General features: G+C 54.0%; 2 protein-coding genes across 2 annotated transcripts; both read left to right on the forward strand.

Annotated features, from left to right (window-relative positions):
- Positions 1-286: 286 nt before the first annotated feature.
- LOC308251896 (serine protease 44-like) lies at positions 287-2,950 on the forward strand (the record flags this gene model as incomplete). The annotated part of the gene is made up of 4 exons (XM_080675554.1): positions 287-426; positions 1,012-1,277; positions 1,981-2,087; positions 2,714-2,950. The coding sequence occupies 4 exons, from the start codon at positions 287-289 to the stop codon at positions 2,948-2,950; spliced, it is 750 nt and encodes a 249-aa protein (XP_080531680.1).
- A 2,970-nt stretch (positions 2,951-5,920) lies between these two features.
- On the forward strand, positions 5,921-12,059 carry LOC308251897 (putative serine protease 45; the record flags this gene model as incomplete). The annotated part of the gene is made up of 6 exons (XM_080675555.1): positions 5,921-6,059; positions 8,141-8,167; positions 9,756-9,903; positions 10,360-10,634; positions 11,361-11,524; positions 11,826-12,059. 6 exons carry the CDS (start codon positions 5,921-5,923, stop codon positions 12,057-12,059), a joined length of 987 nt encoding a protein of 328 aa, XP_080531681.1.
- Between the last annotated feature and the right edge of the window lie 6,481 nt (positions 12,060-18,540).

Raw genomic sequence — 18,540 nt, forward strand, 5'->3', positions numbered from 1 at the left:
ACCAGCACCGCCGCCACCGCCAGCACCGCCGACACCGCCAGCACCGCCCGCAGCGGGAGACAGCGTGACGCAGCCCATGGCTGCAGGTGCTGCTGCTGGGCCGGGCCGCACAGAGACCAGCCGGTGCTGGGGGGCCGGGGGCATGACCTTCCCAGTTCTGGGGTCCCGGGCCGGAGTCGCTCTGGGCCCTGAGATTCCTGAGGATCGCGGGCCCCGGTGTGGGGTGCCGGCGGCGTGACCTCTCAGCGCTCCCTCCTCACCGGCTCCAGGCTGCGGCCACCAGAGCATGAGGATCGTGGGCGGGAGGCCGGCCGCAGAGGGGCAGTGGCCCTGGCAGGTGAGCCTGCAGATCGAGGACCAGCACGTGTGCGGGGGCTCCCTCATTGCCAACCGCTGGGTGATGACCGCCGCCCACTGCATCTACGGGTGAGTGTCCCGGGCTCCCGCTCGGCTCCTGGCCAGTCCCCTCCCCGAGCTTCCTCTTCTTCCGGTTGTGGTCAGAGGCAGGTGGTGGTAGGGCCCTTGGGAGCCTGGACAGTCCAGATCCAAAACCAGGTTCAAAGCCGCTGCTTTGAAGCCAGTGCGGGTTAGCCTTCACCGCCGGCAGGAAGGGGGAGACGCCAGTGGGGGGCAGTGTGTGGGCAAAGACTCCCCTGGGGGGTACTTAGGGGCGGCGGGGTGTAGTAGACCCATTTGGTCTCAAGCTTTAATGAGCTCAGAAAGACCTGCAGAGCCTGTTACATACAGATGGCCTGTCCCCGACCCCGAGAAGTCGTGATTCAGTCACCAGATGGGGACTGGGACGGGGACTTGGCCGTTCTGACACCTTCCCCGTGATGTTGACGCTGCTCCTCCGAGGACCAGACTTTGAGAACCCCTGGATGGAGTGGCTAGGGGCCCCCTGGGGAAGGGATGCGGTTTGGAGGGAGGGGAAGTGGCTGATGGCTGGCGTTGGAGATAGGACCCGTCTGGGAAGACCTAGACCACAGAGCACCCAGGATCTCTCTGCAGCCACCTGGATTACACGGTGAAGGTAGGAGGCATACACGTGTATCACGCCTCCAAAATGGCAGTCAGAGTCCCGGTTCGCGACATCGTCATCCACCAAGATTACAACACTTTCCGAACGATCGAGAACGACATTGCCCTGATGCTGCTCGAGTTCCCTGTGAATTACTCCGCAGCCATCCAGCCTGTGTGCTTCCCCGAAAAGACTTTCATGGTGCAAACGGACACGGACTGCTGGGTGACGGGATGGGGCAAACTACATGAAAAAGGTGAGACTGTGAAGCACTTTCCGGCCCCGGGGAGAGGTGCCCTGGGGTTGAAGCCAAAGGGAGACCCGGGAGGCAGTTAGTTCTCTAGCAAGAGGGGAAAGGGAGGAGCCGGGAGAAGCTGCTGCTAGGGGGGAATTCGATGGGGTTGCACATTGCTATTCATAGGTCAGGACCTTGGGTGACAAGCAAGGTGGGTTTTAGCTCAGGTGGGTTTTGCCTGCTAATCGGAGCCGTCCCCACTGGAACTGCTTGCCTTGGTGCTGGGGGAGTTTTCAGTGAGAAGCGGCGTCGAGAGTGCCTCTCAGCGACATTGCAGGGCCTCCTGCATTGCGAGAGGCTGGATTTGGTGCCTGCGGGGCACTTCCTGACGAAAGGCTGTGATCCTGCCCCGAGGGAAAGAACCTCTGTGATGTCTAGGACACCTGTCGCGCTGACTGATGGCACTCAGGGTGACAGGTGCCTGGTTTGATTTCTCAGGCTGGTAAGGCCTTGCCTCTTCTGGTCCTGATGGGTTCTTCCTTTCCTTGTCTTGGTTTTGATGCTTACCTCCTCCTCTCCCCATGTCCACTTTGGGTCTCCTTTCCTCCAGTGTCCAGTGGGGACAATAGCCGCTGCCCTAAGAGGATGTCTGTGTGAATACACTGTGTGAAACCCAGAGTGGGTGCCCCTAAGCAGACCCCCTTGTCCAACATTATCTTTCCAGATCCAAAGGAGGCAGCCCCCGAATTCCTCCAGGAGGCTGAGCAAAAAATTATTCGCCATGAGAAGTGTAATGAGATATTCAAGAAAAAGTTGGGAACCAGGTTTGACGTAATCAGGGAAGGGTGTGTCTGTGGTTTCAACGACCTCGGAAAGGATTCCTGCCAGGTCAGTCCACAGCCCTTTGCCCCCTCTGCCCTGGGGTTGCCCCCTGGGGTTCATCATCACAGGCAGTGGGACCTGCATTGCCTGCCAGCCCCTCCATTCACTCTCCACTCGAATGAAGGGGATTCAACGGGACACGCTGCAGGGGCTCTGCCAGGCTGGTCTGACCCTGACCGAGCCTTTCAGTAAAGAGGAGAGGATGCCGCCTGGAGGGGGGCAGGGAGGAGGGGGGTGCAGGCAGGACACCCCAGTAAGATGGGTCACATGTTGTGAGCCCCTTCTGTGTGACAGGCAATGCATTAGGTAAGGGCTTTAGTCGTTGTTGTCTCAGAGTGTGTACGTTTTTTCTGTGTATAGTCAGTATCTTCTGGGCACAGTTTTTTGAGTATGTGTACAAGTTTTCAACTTTGAAGTCTTTCTCAGAAACCTGGGCCTGGTGGGGGTCTGGGGGCACCCACGTGTGTCCAGTGCCTTGTTGGTCTGATGTTGGTCTTTCATTCCTCCATTTCTCTCTCTCTCTCTCTCTCTCTCTCTCTCTCTCTCTCTCTCTCCCCCCCCCTCTCTCTCTCCAGGGAGATTCTGGGGGCCCCCTGGTCTGTGAATTTAATGGCACCTGGGTCCAGGTGGGGATTGTGAGCTGGGGCATCGGGTGTGGCCGCAAAGGATATCCTGGAGTTTACACAGAAGTCAGTTTCTACAAGGACTGGGTCATTGATCAGATGAGCCTGGCTTCTTCTCAAGACTCAGCCGGCCTCCCCACCCTGCCCCTGTGTCTGGTGTTGCCCCTGGGCGTCTTGGTGACCTTGTGACCACAGGCTTCCTCCCTCCTGTTTCTGAGTCTCCCTCGAGGCCTCTCCTCCCACCTCCCTCTCCTCAGCGCCCTCCCCTCCCATTCCCGTTGGGACCCACTGGCCTGTGGAGCCACAGAACAGAGAGTAGAAGTGAGACTGGAGTTCCCGAAAGTGTCCCCGCCTGGTGCTCCAGTCCCTGGCCCCGGCCCCGCCTGCACCTGCTGGGAGGGAGGCTGAAACCATCCAGCTCCGGGGCCAGCTGGCCTGCCCAGGGGAGCAGGTGCCGCATGGACGTCTCAGAGGTTTCCCGAGGAAGAGACGCCATCAGAGCTGGACACCAGTAGACCCAGTGGTTTCAGGCCCTTGGCTGACACTGTCAAACCAATCAGCTCGGTGACTGTCCAGAGAGTGAGCCAGGTGCCACCCTGTCCCTGCTGTGGTGTGATCTCCACAGGACTCGGTTGCCTGGGGTGGGGAGAAGTTCCCTGCACCCCATGTGGATCCACCTGTGAGTGGCCAGCCTCTGCCACGTAAGCCTCCTGGGTCAACCCGGTCTTGGAACCCCCTCCCTCAGTGCCCCGGTGGCCACAACCAGGCTCACCCCACGTTGTGTTGAGACAGGAAGGAGTGCCGAGATTTCTGATGTCAGTCGAATAAATGTTTCGAGACTGTCCTGTGTGTTCTGAAGCTCTGCTGTCCTGGACTAATGTAGTGGTCTAATGTAGATGTACATGATTTACATATTGATGATGAGTATAAACGATGGGATTTAAGCTTTTTGTTTCATAAGGTAGTCATACTTTACACAGGCCATTCAGTTTTCATATTTAAGAAACTATTCATTATGTTTAATTTTAACATTGATTTCAGTATTCTGCTTTTTTTAAAAAAAACAGTAGTATCTTTGGGAATTCTTTAGAATTACACATTTTTAGCATTCTGTTTCTTATTCATGAAAACACAAAGGGGATTAGTCTCTAATCAGTTTTATGATGCAAAATATGAACTCTCTCTGGATAACTGCTCACGTGGGAACAGCTCATTTCCCACTAGCTGACAAGTAAATATATATATATATTTATTGGTTTCAGAGCGGAAGAGAAGAGGAGAGAGAATCACTGATCTGCTGCCTCCTGCAGGCCCCTTCCCGGGGATCAAGCCCACAACCCGGGCATGGGCCCTGACTGGGAATCGAACCATGACCTCCAGGTTCATAGGTCGATGCTCAACCACTGAGCCACGCCAGACGGGCACCCACTAGCTGATATTTATATGCTGAGGGCATATTGTTACTTTAATACAGTGGTCGGCAAACTGCGGCTCGCGAGCCACATGCGGCTCTTTGGCCCCTTGAGTGTGGCTCTTCCACAAAATACCACGGCCTGGGCGAGTCTATTTTGAAGAAGTGGCGTTAGAAGAAGTTTAAGTTTAAAAAATTTGGCTCTCAAAAGAAATTTCAATTGTTGTAGTGTTGATATTTGGCTCTGTTGATTAATGAGTTTGCCAACCACTGCTTTAATAGAATCTGAAAGACATTAATGTTGTTACAAGATGCCTCCAATCAATGCCACACACATTTGTTTAATAAAATGAGCATCATCATACTTGTACATTGCTGAGCAGATTGGGGTTTTTGATGCAGACAGACTAGCAGACTTTTATATTTTGTGAGTTTTATTCTCTGGGGTAAAGAAGGAATGATAGTGTTTTTTGATCTTTCGCAGTTCTTTATCGATAGATCCTCATACTCGCTTATGTAAAAAAGATAGTGTTGTGGTTTTGACTTAAAGTTTTCAGTGTAAAAAGAATTAGAACGAAGAGTCACTGTGTTTGGATCTAGTTCTTTATCCTCATCCCAGGGCCCAGTGGTCCCGTCTCTCTGCCTCGCTGCTGGCCACTCCCTGCCAGTCTCCTGACCCTGCTGTCCCTGGTCCAGGTTCCCCTCCAGGGCTTCAGAGGGCGGCCTGTGTCAGCCCCACTGTGGCCCGAGGAAGGCTGGGTGCGACGGAGCTCACATCAAACCTGGTCTCTTAATGCGACCCAACCACTGAATACTCATCGGTTAAACGTCAATTGAAGTTCTCCTTCCTATAGCCTGGTCAGCAGGTAGCTCTTCTCCTCCTGATGCTCCACTCAGCCATGGTTTATGGTTTCCCTGCATCAGAATTCCCTGCGGGGCTGGTTAAAATACTGACCACTGGTTCCCTCCCAGAGTTCCCAGGCCTGCGGGTCTGGGCGGGGCCTGAGCATGTGCCTCTCCAAGTGATGCTACTGCTGCCCTGGGGACCACGCTCAACACGGGTACACAGGCCACCTCTCCTCACCTATTGCTGGGAACCCACCTGCACCCCCTTAGATAGGGTCCCCAAAGCTGGGCCCTCCACCCTGGACAAGAGAAACAGAAGTCTCGGTGGTCTTCTCCCAACCTCTGCCGCACCAGCGACTCAAGGACAGTTCAAGGACAGCGTCCTTCCAGACCCCCATGGGAGCCAGGCCTTCATCTCTAAGTGGGGCCACCCTGTTGGCTCCGATGTCACTTTCTCTAAGACATCTTCCCGGGTCCCCTAGCCGAACCTGAAAGGTTCTTCTCTTGCGCTGCCTACAGCTTTCCAGATTCTCAAGATAAACGGTAAGTCTCCCATGCACCCAGCGCAGGGACCAGGGCGCAGCCGGGGCTGGGTGACAGGCGCCATCCCTGGTCCAGGGATTCGGGGGTGTCTTCACCAGCCAGGTTCTGGGGGCGCTGTCACCAATTTAAGGCACTTGGGGGCGCTGTTGTGGGGCTGGCCACCTCAGGTCCAGGGCTTCGAGGTCACCTTCCAGGAACTGGCGCAGGGAGGTGGGGGGCGGGGTGCTAGGGCTCCGGGGGCGCCGTCATCCTCCTCCTCCTCGTCGTGGTAGGGGAGGGCGGCAGGAGGGCGGCTCGCGCCTGGGGATCCGGCAGGTAACGTGCTGGAGGCGCATCGTGCGCCAGCGCTGCCCGCGCGCATGAGGGGCCTTCGCGTCTCACTCGGAGGTTCCGCCTACTGGCTCATGGCCGCCTCGCTGGGGCGCCTCCGCGCTGGGCCTGGAGGCCTGAGCCCCCTCTTCCTTCTGCTGCTGCTGCTGCTGCCACTGCTGAGCTGGGGTGAGGCGGCAGGTCCCCGCCTTCTTCCCCAACCCCCCTCCCCTCTCCTCCTCCTTCACTCCTCCCACCCCCCCTCCCCTCCTCACCCCCAAATCCCCTGGAGGCCGGGACGGGGCCTTCTGGGCTTCTGGGACCCCCTCCCCAGTCAACTCTCCTCCACTACCCCTTCCCCCCAAGACCTCCCAAGGGAGATTCCAGGGATGCCAAACCCCTGCCCGCTCTGGCCTCCTCCCCCAGCCCCCGCTGGGCCTGCAGCCTCCTGGGGACCCCTGCCTTTTCTCCTGGGGGGTCAGCCCCTTCCTTCTGCTGGCAGCATGGACCTTTGTGGCTGAGACCCCAGCCACCCTCTTGACAGCATCCCAGGCCTCACATTCGCCTCCCCCATCCCCAGACTCCCTCTCTCATCGGGAGACCCCACCTGGGCATGGGGTCCGGCCAGCACAGATTCAAGGTCTCCATGTGACAGACTGTCCCACAATTCACCCTCAGCCGGACCCTCCTTTCCTACCCAGTGCGCCTGCCAGCGCTGCCTCACTCCTCAGTGGACGGGCCCGGGTGCCTCTCCCCCTCCCTCCAGGTGAAACAGATTCAAGGGGGTTCATGGAACCAGATGGAGGGGAGGGGACGGAGGACTTGATGCGTCCGTCCGGGAGCAGCAATACCTGAGAGTCAGGGTTCCTCACGCAGGCGCAGCCCCAGGTGCCCACCGTGGGCTGGCAGACTGGTGCAGGCGCAAACACAGCGGTCTGGGGAGTGCCCGACAAGAAAGTTTAATTTAAAACATGTTCATTTTCAATCGAAGTCTAATCCAGAGCTATTTGGTACCCGTTACAGACGGACAGCGCAGTAGTTAGACAATCATGTCCTCCTACACAGGTATTTCCACCTGGCACCATACCCCGTGGTTACATAGCATTGCAGTCCCTCCGCGGTAACGTCCATCTCTGTGACTCTTCTGGAACCACAATTTGTGCTTCTTAACCCCATCACCCTTTTCACCCAGGAGAAGCTTTAATCGTATGTAGGGGAGGCTCGAGAAGTAAGGGAAGGAACGTCCCCTCCGAATTAGAGAGGCTCAGCGGCTCAGCTCTGTCCCTCAGCACGACCTCCTGCTCCTCTCCTCCCTCCCAGCCGCCCACGTACTCATCCCTGACGGACTGCTGTTCCCTAAGGTGCTGTCGGGCCCTGCCTGCTGCTGGCGGTGAGCTCACCTGCCCGGGCAGTGAGCTGCCGTGTAACTAGGATGTGCTGCTGCCTCAGCGTGTGGCCGAGCACCCACCTGCTGGCGCCGCCACCCGAACAGCTGAGAACCATCTCAGCTGCTGGGAGGCCCTCCTCCTCCTACGGACTGGGCTTCCTCACTCTGTCTCTGACTCAGTGGATGGCAGCCACTCGTCTCCAGACTCAGAGATGGGGAGGGGGGTCATCCTGGACTCGGCCGTGTCCCCACGTCCCCCCTCTGCTCACCACGTCTGTCCTCACACCACGGCCGCCCTCAGACTTGCGTTTCTTGCCTGGTGCCTGCAGCGCCTACGGTGGGGCCTCGCTCCCCCGTCCTCTTTGCTGCCTTCACGACGGGCCGGGCCCATGTCCCGTCTTCACTGGCCTCCCTCCTCCCGGACTCTGCTCCCCTGGCATCATTTCCTGCCATCACAGGCCTTGCCCTTCATCCCCCAGAGCTCAGGCCTGCACCACGGTGCTTCCTGTGTAAGGAATGTCATTGTCGCTTCTCACTCGTGGCTTACCTTCTCTTGAAGGCCTGGCACCATGACCCTCTTGCCAGAGCCTCTCTGTCCACTGCCTCTTCGGGGCTCACCTGCCATCTGCGGCCTTGTTCCTGCATCGGCCTCCCGCTGGTGATGGCGTTCACTCGTCTCCCCTGCTGGCGGCGTGGCCCTCGAGGCCAGTGAGCATGGACCTGCCTGACGACCTGTGTTCTACAGCTCGGGGCTCCGGGCTGGGAGCGAGGGGCGATGAGAAATATTGGTGAATGAATAAAGGAACTCATTCGTGAAAACACCCTCCTCATCCTCATCTTGTCGTGACCTCTCTCTTCATCTCTGTCCTCTTTTCTCCTCCAGGTGACAGAGAAGACGACACCAAATCAGGTGGGTAGGGTGAGCCTGCTGCAGCAGAGCCTCAGCTCCTGGGGGGGTGGGGGGGGGTTCTGGAGAGGGTCACCTGTGGCTGGTGCCTCTGGGCCTGAAGGACGGGCACTTAGTGGAAAGGGCCTGCTTTCCAAAGGCCAGCCTGTGCCGCCGGGACTGCAGACCTACGGCGGGAGGAAGAGCGTTTCTGTGGGACGCAGAGCCTCTGCTTCCAGCCCAGGCCGCACTGCCCAGGGCGGTGGCCCTCTTCCACACGGACACCTCCGGTTCTAAACGGTTCCTCTGCACCTGGAGCCTCCGGGCCCGAGGCAGTGCCCGCAGAGCCCGAGGCAGTGCCCGCAGAGCCCGTGGCAGTGCCCGCAGAGCCCGAGGCAGTGCCCTCAGAGCCGTGGCAGTGCCCGCAGAGCCCGTGGCAGTGCCCGCAGAGCCCGAGGCAGTGCCCTCAGAGCCGTGGCAGTGCCCGCAGAGCCCGAGGCAGTGCCCTCAGAGCCGTGGCAGTGCCCGCAGAGCCCGAGGCAGTGCCCGCAGAGCCGTGGCAGTGCCCGCAGAGCCCGTGGCAGTGCCCGCAGAGCCCGTGGCAGTGCCCGCAGAGCCCGAGGCAGTGCCCGCAGAGCCGTGGCAGTGCCCGCAGAGCTGGCTCGTCTGGGTCTCCCTGCCTTTTCCTTTCGCTTCAAGGGTGGAGGCTGGTGTATCTGCTTGTTCCTGGCTCTTTTGCCCTGATTTGTTCTGAGTTATTTGATGGATTAAGTTATTCCTGTGAAGGCCCATGCTCCACTCCTATCCCCTCTCTTTACTCTCTTCCCGACCTTTTTTTAAAAAATATTATTTTATTGCCCTGACTGGTTTGGCTCAGTGGACAGAGCGTCGGCCTGCGGACTGAGGGGTCCCAGGTTCGATTCCGGTCAAGGGCACGTACCTTGGTTGCGGGCACATCCCCAGTAGGAGGTGTGCAGGAGGCAGCTGGTCGATGTTGCTCTCTCATCGATGTTTCTAACTCTCTATCCCTCTCCCTTCCTCTCTGTAAAAAAATCAATAAAATATATTTTAAAAAATATTATTTTATTGACTTCAGAGAGGAAGGGAGAGGGAGAGAGAGAGAGAGAAAAACATCAGTGATGAGAGAGAATCATTGATTGGCTGCCTCCTGCACGCCCCCTACTGGGGATGGAGCCCGCAACATGGGCATGTGCCCTTGGCTGGAATTGAACCTGGGACCCTTCAGTCCGCAGGCCGACGCTCTATCCACTGAGCAACACCAGCCAGGGCATTTGTGTATCTTTTTTGTGTATATATAACCCTGCAACAACTTACTCTCACCGTCAGTGATAGTTCTCTGCCCCCCACACCAACAGAAAATACATCCTCCGTGCCCCCACCCCCCCACCCCCCGTGCTGTCGCTGTCTCGCAGCGTTCCATCTCTGTCACTGTCGTTTTCTGCCTGGCTCACGCTGTGGGCGGCCACTGCCCTTCTGTCCTGTCTCTGAAACTGGAACAAGCCCTGGGCTACGGCCTGGTGCGTACGCCCCGGGGCATCTTGGTCACTCCTCTGGGCGGTCACCGTGTCTCCTCGGCATCTTGTTCCTGAAGTTTGCGGCCAGCCCTGGTGGCCGGAGGACGTGGACGTGAGCCGCCACTGGCCCTGGGAGGCGAGCCTCCGCGTGGAAGATAAGCACGTGTGTGGAGGGGCTCTCGTGGACCACAGATGGGTGGTGACCGCTGCCCACTGCATCGAAGGGTGAGTGCGGCCACGCGTCTGGGGCCTGGAGACCCGGGGGCTGCGACAGGCCCTGTGTGGCTTCCTCGCTTCCTCGGAAGCAACATGAGTGGGGAGGTAGGGGGCGTGGGAAGGAGGGCCCAGACAGGGGGACCTCACAGGGGGCCAGGGACTGAGCTGGGACAGGAGCCCCCAGCAACGAAGACCGTGTGCTAAGTAGGGCAACAAACTCAGTATGGCACCCCACTGCTAATGCATGAAAACATACATGTAGACTAACCCCCGTACACACAACACAGCGGCCCCAGGCCACCTTGAATCAACTTGAATGATGGATGGGGAGGCAGCCGGATCTCTGGCCCCAGGGGCCTCCAGGCTGGATCAGCAGGGCACCTGCTAAGGGAGGGTCCTGGGCGGAGGTAGGAGCAGGGTGCCCTGGGACCTGGCACCTACCAGGTGGGGCTGTGTCCCCCGTAGCACCAAAGAGTACTCCGTGACTCTCGGCACCGCTCAGCTGAAGCCCACGAACCCCAGGAAGGCCATTGCGATCCCGGTGAAGGACATCATCGTGCACCCCAGGTTCTGGGGCCGCACCTTCACCATCGGCGACGTGGCCCTCCTCCAGCTGCACACGCCCGTCGCCTTCAGCAAGTACGTGCAGCCCATCTGCCTCCCGGAGCCCGCCTTCGACCTGAAGGTGGGGACGCAGTGCTGGGTGACCGGCTGGAGCCAGGCCAAGCTGCGCTACTTAGGTGAGCAGGAGGGGGCGGGGGTGGGGGTCCCACAGAGGCTGCAGCAGCTCCTCCTGGGGCCTTGCCTGCTGGGCCCCCTCACGGTGCCTCTCGGGACTCGTGGCCGTGACCTCCGGCCCCTGGTCCTCGATGTGTTAAGACTGCTTCTCAGGCCCAGCCTCTCCGAAGCTCATGGTCAGGGGTCACAAATCCGCTCACTCATGTGTTCCCTTGGCAACCTCAAGCCTCTGCCACCCGCTGAGCCTCGGCAATGGGAGCACATGCCCTGCCCCCAGGGAGCTCACCCCTGAGTGGAGGGTGCAGGCTGACAGGGAGAGACTTGTTAGGTGATCGTTTATGAAAAAGGATTTTAAAAAATACATTTTTTATTGATTTCAGAGAGAGGAAGGGAGAGGGAGAGCGGCAGAAACATCAATGATGAGAGAGAATCATGGATCGGCTGCCTCCTGTACGCCCCACACCGGCATTTGAACCGTGACCTCCTGGTTCAAGGGTCCACGCTAAACTCCTGAGCCACACCTGCCAGGCTTGTCAGGTGACCTTGAGCTCCAGCTGAGAGGCGTGTGGGTGGGCTCTGGGCGAGGGTCTGCCTGAGCTGTCTGCAGGAGGAGTGAGCTTCCTTGGGGTGGCGGAGGGCACAGCCGGGGCCGGGCTCAGAGGCTGGAGCGCGGCAGCGTGTGGCTGGCTCCCAGCTTGTCCCTGTGATTTGGATTGCACCTGCTGCAGCCAACTCCACGCTGACCCCAGAGCTGCAGGAGGCCGAGGTGTTTATCATGGACAACAAGAGGTGTGACCAGATTTACCGGAAGAAGTCCTCCTTCCCCCACATCCTCCCCCTTATCTTGGGGGACATGATCTGTGCCACCAATTACGGAGAAAACTTGTGCAATGTGAGTTGTGGGAAGGTTCTGGGGACTCTCCTGGTGGGAAGGACTCCCGGGTGGGGGGAAGGTCCCGGGGAGGGGTTTGCTGGCCTCCCTTGGTCACCATCCCTAGGCAGGGCTCTGCTCCCATCCCTCTTCCCCGGTGACTTTGATTTTGCCTAATATTCTGGGACAGGGTCCCCAACTCTGGAGCTGAAGCAGGACCTGAGATCCTGAAGGAGTGAAAGGGTCTTCCAAGTAGAACTCAGAGTGGGCGTTCTGGGTGCCCTGGACTCCTGGTCTCAGCTGGGCCTCTCTCTTTGCCTAGGGGGACTCTGGCGGCCCATTGGCTTGCGAAGTGGAGGACAGGTGGATTCTGGCTGGGGTGATGTCCTGGGAAAAGGCCTGTGCCAAAGCGCAGAACCCAGGTGTATACACACGCGTCACCAAATACAGCAAATGGATCACGAACCACATGAGCAACAGGGCTCTCTCAGGCCCCGGCACCTCCGTCTGGCTCCTTCTCCTGTCCTGGCTGCTGCCTCCCCAGATGGGCCCCTGACCTTCCCCCTCCAGAATGGGGCCAGATCAAGGTTAGGCCAAGGTCATGTGTCCCTATTCAACAGGAGTCAAGGTGGGGACAGAGTGGCCCCTGGGAGGCCTGGTCCTGCTTGGGCAGTCCATAGGGAGGGATGTGGTGGATGATGAGGCCTTGGCTGACCAGGAGAAGGGAAGTGTGGCTTATAGGGCTCTGGAATTGGGGCCCAGAACAGCAGGGATTAAATTTGTGAAAATGTAAGCTGGTTCTGTTCTCTTTTCTGGGTGGCCCTGGTTGCTGGGGGAGGGTGGGTGGGAGGACAGGGTCTCCTGGAATTAATTCTACCAGGTGGGCTGATGTTTTTTTGCTATATCACTAGTGCTGGGGCATAGGGAAAGGGCTTGAGGCCTCAGTTTTCTTATCTGTGAAGTGGGCATGCTGTAAGGGAGCACTCCCCGTAGGCTGACAACAGGAAGGTCCTGCATACAATGCTCCAAGTCAGCTTTTACTTTTCTAAAAACAATATATTTTTATTGATTTCAGAGAGGAAGAGAGAGAGAGAGAGAGAGAGAGAGAGAGAGAGAGAGAAACATCAATGATGAGAGAGAATCATGGATCAACTGCCTCCTGCACACCCCATACTGGGGATCGAGCCTGCAACTCGGGCATGTGCCCTGACTGGGATTGCACCATGACCTTCTGGTTTGACACTCAACCACTGAGCCACGCCGGCCAGGAAGCTTTTACTTTTTTTTAGTGTCATGTTAACATACTAATCACAAAAGTATTACATGTTCACGGCTGCATTTTTCTTTTTCTTTTTTTAATATTTTATTGATTTTTTACAGAGAGGAAGGGAGAGGGACAGAGAGTTAGAAATATCGATGAGAGAGAAACATCAATCAGCTGCCTCCTGCACACTCCCCACTGGGGATGTGCCCACAACCAAGGTACATGACCTTGACCGGAATTGAACCTGGGACCCTTGAGACCGCAGGCTGACGCTCTATCCACTGAGCCAAACCGGTTAGGGCTGCATTTTTCTTTACATTAAAAAACGATAATAGCTGAATATGAACCTGTGATTTACTTTAAAAACTCAGAGATGCGTGTAAAGATTCCCCCTCTCCTCTACCCCACCACAGTGCTGCTCCCTTACCCAGAAGTAATCGTCGGTAGCACCCTTAAATAATGTGTCTTTATGATTTTAAATAAATGATTGTAAATATATGTATTATTCATAGCCTACATTAAAAAAAATGGATGCCATGTCAGTTCCTAGAGCGATGGGTGATCTTACATCACTGCCTGGGTTCTGTGCGATGTAACAGAGGTTATTTAACCCACACCTGTTTGGTTTTGTTTTAAATATATATTTTTTATTGATTTCAGAGAGGAAGGGAGAGGGAGAGAGAGATAGAAACATCAATGATGAGAGAGAATCATTGGCCAGCTGCCTCCTGCACACCCCACACTGGGGAGCGAGCCTGCAACCCGGGCCTGTGCCCTGACTGGGAGTCGAACCGTGACCTCCTGGTTCCTAAGTTGATGCTCAGCCCCTGAGCCACACTGGCTGGGCCCGCACCCATTTTTAGGCCGTTTCTGACTTGTCAGCGTTGGGGCAGCCATGAACACCCTCCTGCACGGGGTGGGGTGGGGGCAGTCAAAGGAAACACAAAGTTAATCATTTTGCATGAATATATCAAACGCATCCCTCCCCCAAACTGAGTCAGTGTGCATGAACACCTACAGTACCTGAGAATGGGTTTCCCCTTTTGCTAAAAGTGGATATCATTAATCTTTAAAACCCGTGTCCATGCAGTGGTACAAAGGTACAGCATCGTGCTTTTTTTATTGGAAAAGTGTTTTATCATGTGTTTATCGATTTACCTTTTCTCTAGTAAATCCTCTGTTCAATACTGTCAACAAAAAAATAAAAAATGAAATTTTAAATCCTCTGTTCACAGAGCTGGCCTATTTTAAAAATTGGGTGGCTTATCTTTTCTGATGGAAGGTCTTTATCTTTTCTGAATATTAAGCCTTTGTTGATTTTTACAAATATTTTCTTTTAGGAATATGTGGAATGGATGGGTAATTTTTCCATAAAGACTTTTAAAATTATTACAGAGTCGAATCAATCTTTGCGAGTTTTGTGCCTTGCTTAAGATGGCCTTCTCCGTCTCCAGATGACAAAAGCTATCTTCCTGTCTCTTTTAACATTTTGATAAATTTATTTTTTTATGTGTAACTCTGTAATCCATTTGACATTTCTGTTTATGTATGGTGTGAGGTGAGGATATGTATGGTGTGAGGTGGGGATATGTATGGTGTGAGGTGGGGATATGTATGGTGTGAGGTGGGGATCTAACCATTTCCAACTGGAGGACCGACTCAGTTGACACTATTTTTTGTAGAGTCCTACTGATTTGAATGTCCACGTTTATCCTAATGAGATCTCAATATATTTGTGGGTATGTTTTTGAACTATTATTTGCTCACTGATCTGTCTGTCTGTCCCTGGGTTAGTGCTGTACTGTTTCAATCTGCTTTATATTACGTTTTGTTAAACTGTAGCAAAAGCTCTCCTCTTCTTTAAAAAAAAAAATTGCCTAAATCCAGATTTCGGTCCATTTCTTAGAGGTTTTCAAAAAGCCATCTGGTGTGCTTTTGTAGGTTAGCCTTTTGGTATCCGTCTTTCCCGCATATATTAACCCAGTTCCTGGTCAGCAGCCCACACTCTGTGCCGTGCTGCTCACGTCCTCGGCGGGAAACAGTCACGCGCTCAGCTCCCAGGAGGGACAGCTGATTGGCTCCATGTCGTTAGCCAGGGCTGGTGCCCTAGCATCTGACCTCAGTTGGGTTCCCCCATTCAGCATCAGGCACAGTGAGAGGAGAGACACCCTCTCTCTGCATGTGGAGGAGGACGCGGAAGGGTGTGGACTGCTGGCGAACAGTTTTCAACAAGGGGACCATCTCAGAAGGAAGCTGCCTCCACTGAAGGGAGGAGGCAGACTTTTGACACCTGTTTGCGTGGGTATCTCTCTTACTTAGGAACTCCTGAATGATGCAGACTAACTTCTGGTCTTAGTCATCAAAGCTGCTTCTATTTGTTCATCTCACTTCACTAAAGCTCACTTAGCTTTAGCAATTCCAACCTTTTACTTTTGAGGGATTTATGTTATTGTTCTTTTTCTAACTTCTTGAGTGTGCCCAATTCATTATTATAGACGTCCTGGGTTTCTAATATGTTCGCTTAATTCCATAACGTTTCCTCTAAGTCTCACTTTGGCCATATTTCATAGGATTTGATATGTACTGACCTCATTGTCATTCATTTTTATGTGTTTAATTTCATAATATATTTATTACTTAACCCAAGAGTTAAATAGAAGGGTGTTATTTAATTTCCTGGTGCTCTCCTTTTTCTCTATTAAAAGTTACATTACAATATGAACTTAACTAGAGGCTCGGTGCATGAGAATTCATGCACTGGATGGGGGGGGGGGGTCCCTCAGCCCGGCCCGCCCCCTCTCACAGTCCAGGAGCCCTCAGGGGCAGGAGGCGACCCAGTGATCAGGGAAGACGACGCCCCCATCATACCTCTGCTGCTGCCACTGCCGGCAGCGCAAGCCTTGGCCGGCCCTGGTTACCTGAGCCTTGGGCAGCCCTGGGTGGCTGGGCAGCTGTCATCTGAGGCTTGCCTGTGCCTCAGGCCAGCCCTGGGCAGCTGGAAGGCTGAAGGGACTGGGGAACTCCGGAGGCAGGCATGCGGAGCTGAGGAAACTGGGCACCGCCATCTTGTGGCTGTGGGCACCCCCATCTTTGAGGGTGTGGCAGTCAATTAGCATATTCCCTCCTTATTGGCTGTGGGTGCCACCATCTTTGTGAGGATGTGATGGTCAATTAGCATATCCCCTCCTTATTAGATAGGATTATTGCTGCTTTTTGGAATTGGTTTTATTTTATTTTATTTTTTATTTTTATTATTATTATTTTTTTAAATTTTAAACATATTTTATTGATTTTTTACAGAGAGGAAGGGAGAGGGATAGAGAGTCAGAAACATTGATCAGCTGCCTCCTGCACACCCCCCACTGGGGATGCGCCCGCAACCAAGGTACATGCCCTTGACCGGAATCGAACCCAGGACCCCTCAGTCCACAGGCTAGTTGGTCTCTGTGTTTTATGTGTGTCTGGAACGAAAGTGTTGTGTGTTTTAAAACAGAGTTCTAGCTATAAACTGGTTGGTCAGGAGTGTTGACTATGTTATTCGAATCCTCTCAACACTTCGAGTATTTTATATCTACTCTACTAGAGGCCTGGTGCATGAATTCATGCACGGGTGGGATCCCTCAGCCTGGCCAGCAATGGAATGGGTAATCTTAGGGCCGATCAGGGCCGATCGGGGCCACAGGAGGTTTGCAGGGTGAGGGGCCATGGAAGGTTGGCTGGTGGGGGGAGGGGCTGCAGGCGGTTGGCTGTGGGAACGCACTGACCACCAGGAGGCAGCTCTTGCATTAAGTGTCCGCCCCCTGATGGTCAGTGCACATCATAGTGACCGGTCAATCGGTTGTTCGGTCGTTTTGTCACTTAGGCTTTTATATATATATATATATATGTGTGTATATATAGATAGATAGATAGATAGATAATCTGCTGATTTCTGAGAGGTTTACCACAGGAATTAATACGTTGTCTATTCCTTCTTGCAGTTATAATTCTTGCTTTATGTTTCAAAGCTGTGTTGTTAGGAGTGCAAGGTTCATGCATATGGTACCATCTCAGTGGGGCATATACCCTATCAATGTAAAATGGTCCTATTTAATATTTGTTCTTTTTCAACAATCTGGCTCATATCATAGAGTTCATTTCTAATTCTACTGTTCTAGCCAATTGGGGTATAATTTTATATTTTGTATGTTTCCTACAGATTTTCCTTGCGTTTATTTTGCACCTTTTATAGTTTCTTGATTTGAACATTTAATTTATTTTCATTATTTCAAATTTCAAGTAACTTGGTTTATTTATTTGCTTAGTCTTTTGTTATTAAATCCCTGCTTCATCGCATCCTAGTAAGAAATGTGGGCCAAGCGACTTCAACTCGTAGGGAAGTTGCTGTGGTTTCCTTAGCAGTCGAGTGTGCGGCTGGTTTTTATAGGTATTTCATTCCCCAAAGGCAAGCGTTGAAGCCTCTCCCACTGCAAGTGAGGGTTTGGTGTCTTAGGCAGCGCTGCTGGCTTTTTTTTTTTTTTTTTTTTTTTTTTTTACATCATTTGTTTGATGTCATGTTATCGATGAACAGAACTTTATGATGTTATAGTCATTGGAACTTTTATCTCTTTCCAACATAAAATGACTTTCTTTTTCTGTTTATCGGTTAACATTGCCATTTCTATTTTTGCTTGCATAGACATAGTATCTTTTGCCCATCTTTTTACTTCAACTGCTTCATGTCACTTATTCTTTTTTTTTTTTTTTTTTTAATATATTTCTTTATTGATTTCAGAGAGGAAGGGAGAAGGAGAGAGAGAAACATCAATGATGAGAGAGAATCATTGATTGGCTGCCTCCTGCACGCCCCCCACTGGGGATTGAGCCCGCAACCCAGGCATGTGCCCTTGACCGGAATAGAACCCGGGACCCTTCAGTCCGCAGGCCGACGCTCTATCCACGGAGCCGCACGGGCCAGGGTCATGTCACTTATTCTTAGGTGGGTCTTTAATAAGTAGATGTGATTGTTTTCTTTTCTACCCAATATAAGAATCTTTGACTTGGAGAGTTCTTTTGTATTCACCTTGGTGGCGATAATGGATATGCATTTTTCTTCAGTTATCTTGTGTGTTGTTTTTTTATTGATTGTTTCCCCTCAAAGTATTTCCCTCCTCCCTACCCCCGATTCCTCTCAAAGAGGAAATCTGATTGTAGGAATAATCATTTCCTTCCTTCTCTACCAGGTTTCCCTAAAAACAGTTGGTTTTGCCTGTTTTTGAATTTCATGCAGTATGGGCCTTATGGTGTCTGGCTTCTTTTACTGGAAACATGTTCATGAGCTTCATGTGTTGCTGCGTGTCCATTGCCCTGGAGGACAGTCGTGTCGCTTGGGCCGGGCTTTGCCCGACAGCACTGCCTGTCCTTCCCGCTGCCCGTGCCCATGGCGCACACCGGGGTGGAGCTGCAGCTGTGGGAGGTCCACGGTCGGCTCTCCCACATGATTCTGAAGTTCTCCTTTGGTGGCCCCAGCCCATCCCCCCGCAGGGTGTGAACAACCTGGTTGCCCCGTGTCCTGGGCAGCACTGGGGAGGGGGTGGGCAGGAGCCAGCCATCCTCATGGACAGTGTGAGGAGCGTGGGATCCTGGGAGGGGTCTCTGTGGAGTGTGGGGGGAAGGCGCCCAAAGATGTCATTTCTTCCGCGGACTCATGGAGACCCAGGTGTGCACGCTGCTTCCTGTCAGGAAGCCACCTGCCCGGGCCCAGCACACCTGGCCCCCCTCCACCCAGCAGTTG

Source organism: Plecotus auritus (genome assembly GCF_963455305.1).
Source record: "Plecotus auritus genome assembly, chromosome: 6".
Lineage (NCBI taxonomy): Eukaryota > Metazoa > Chordata > Mammalia > Chiroptera > Vespertilionidae > Plecotus > Plecotus auritus.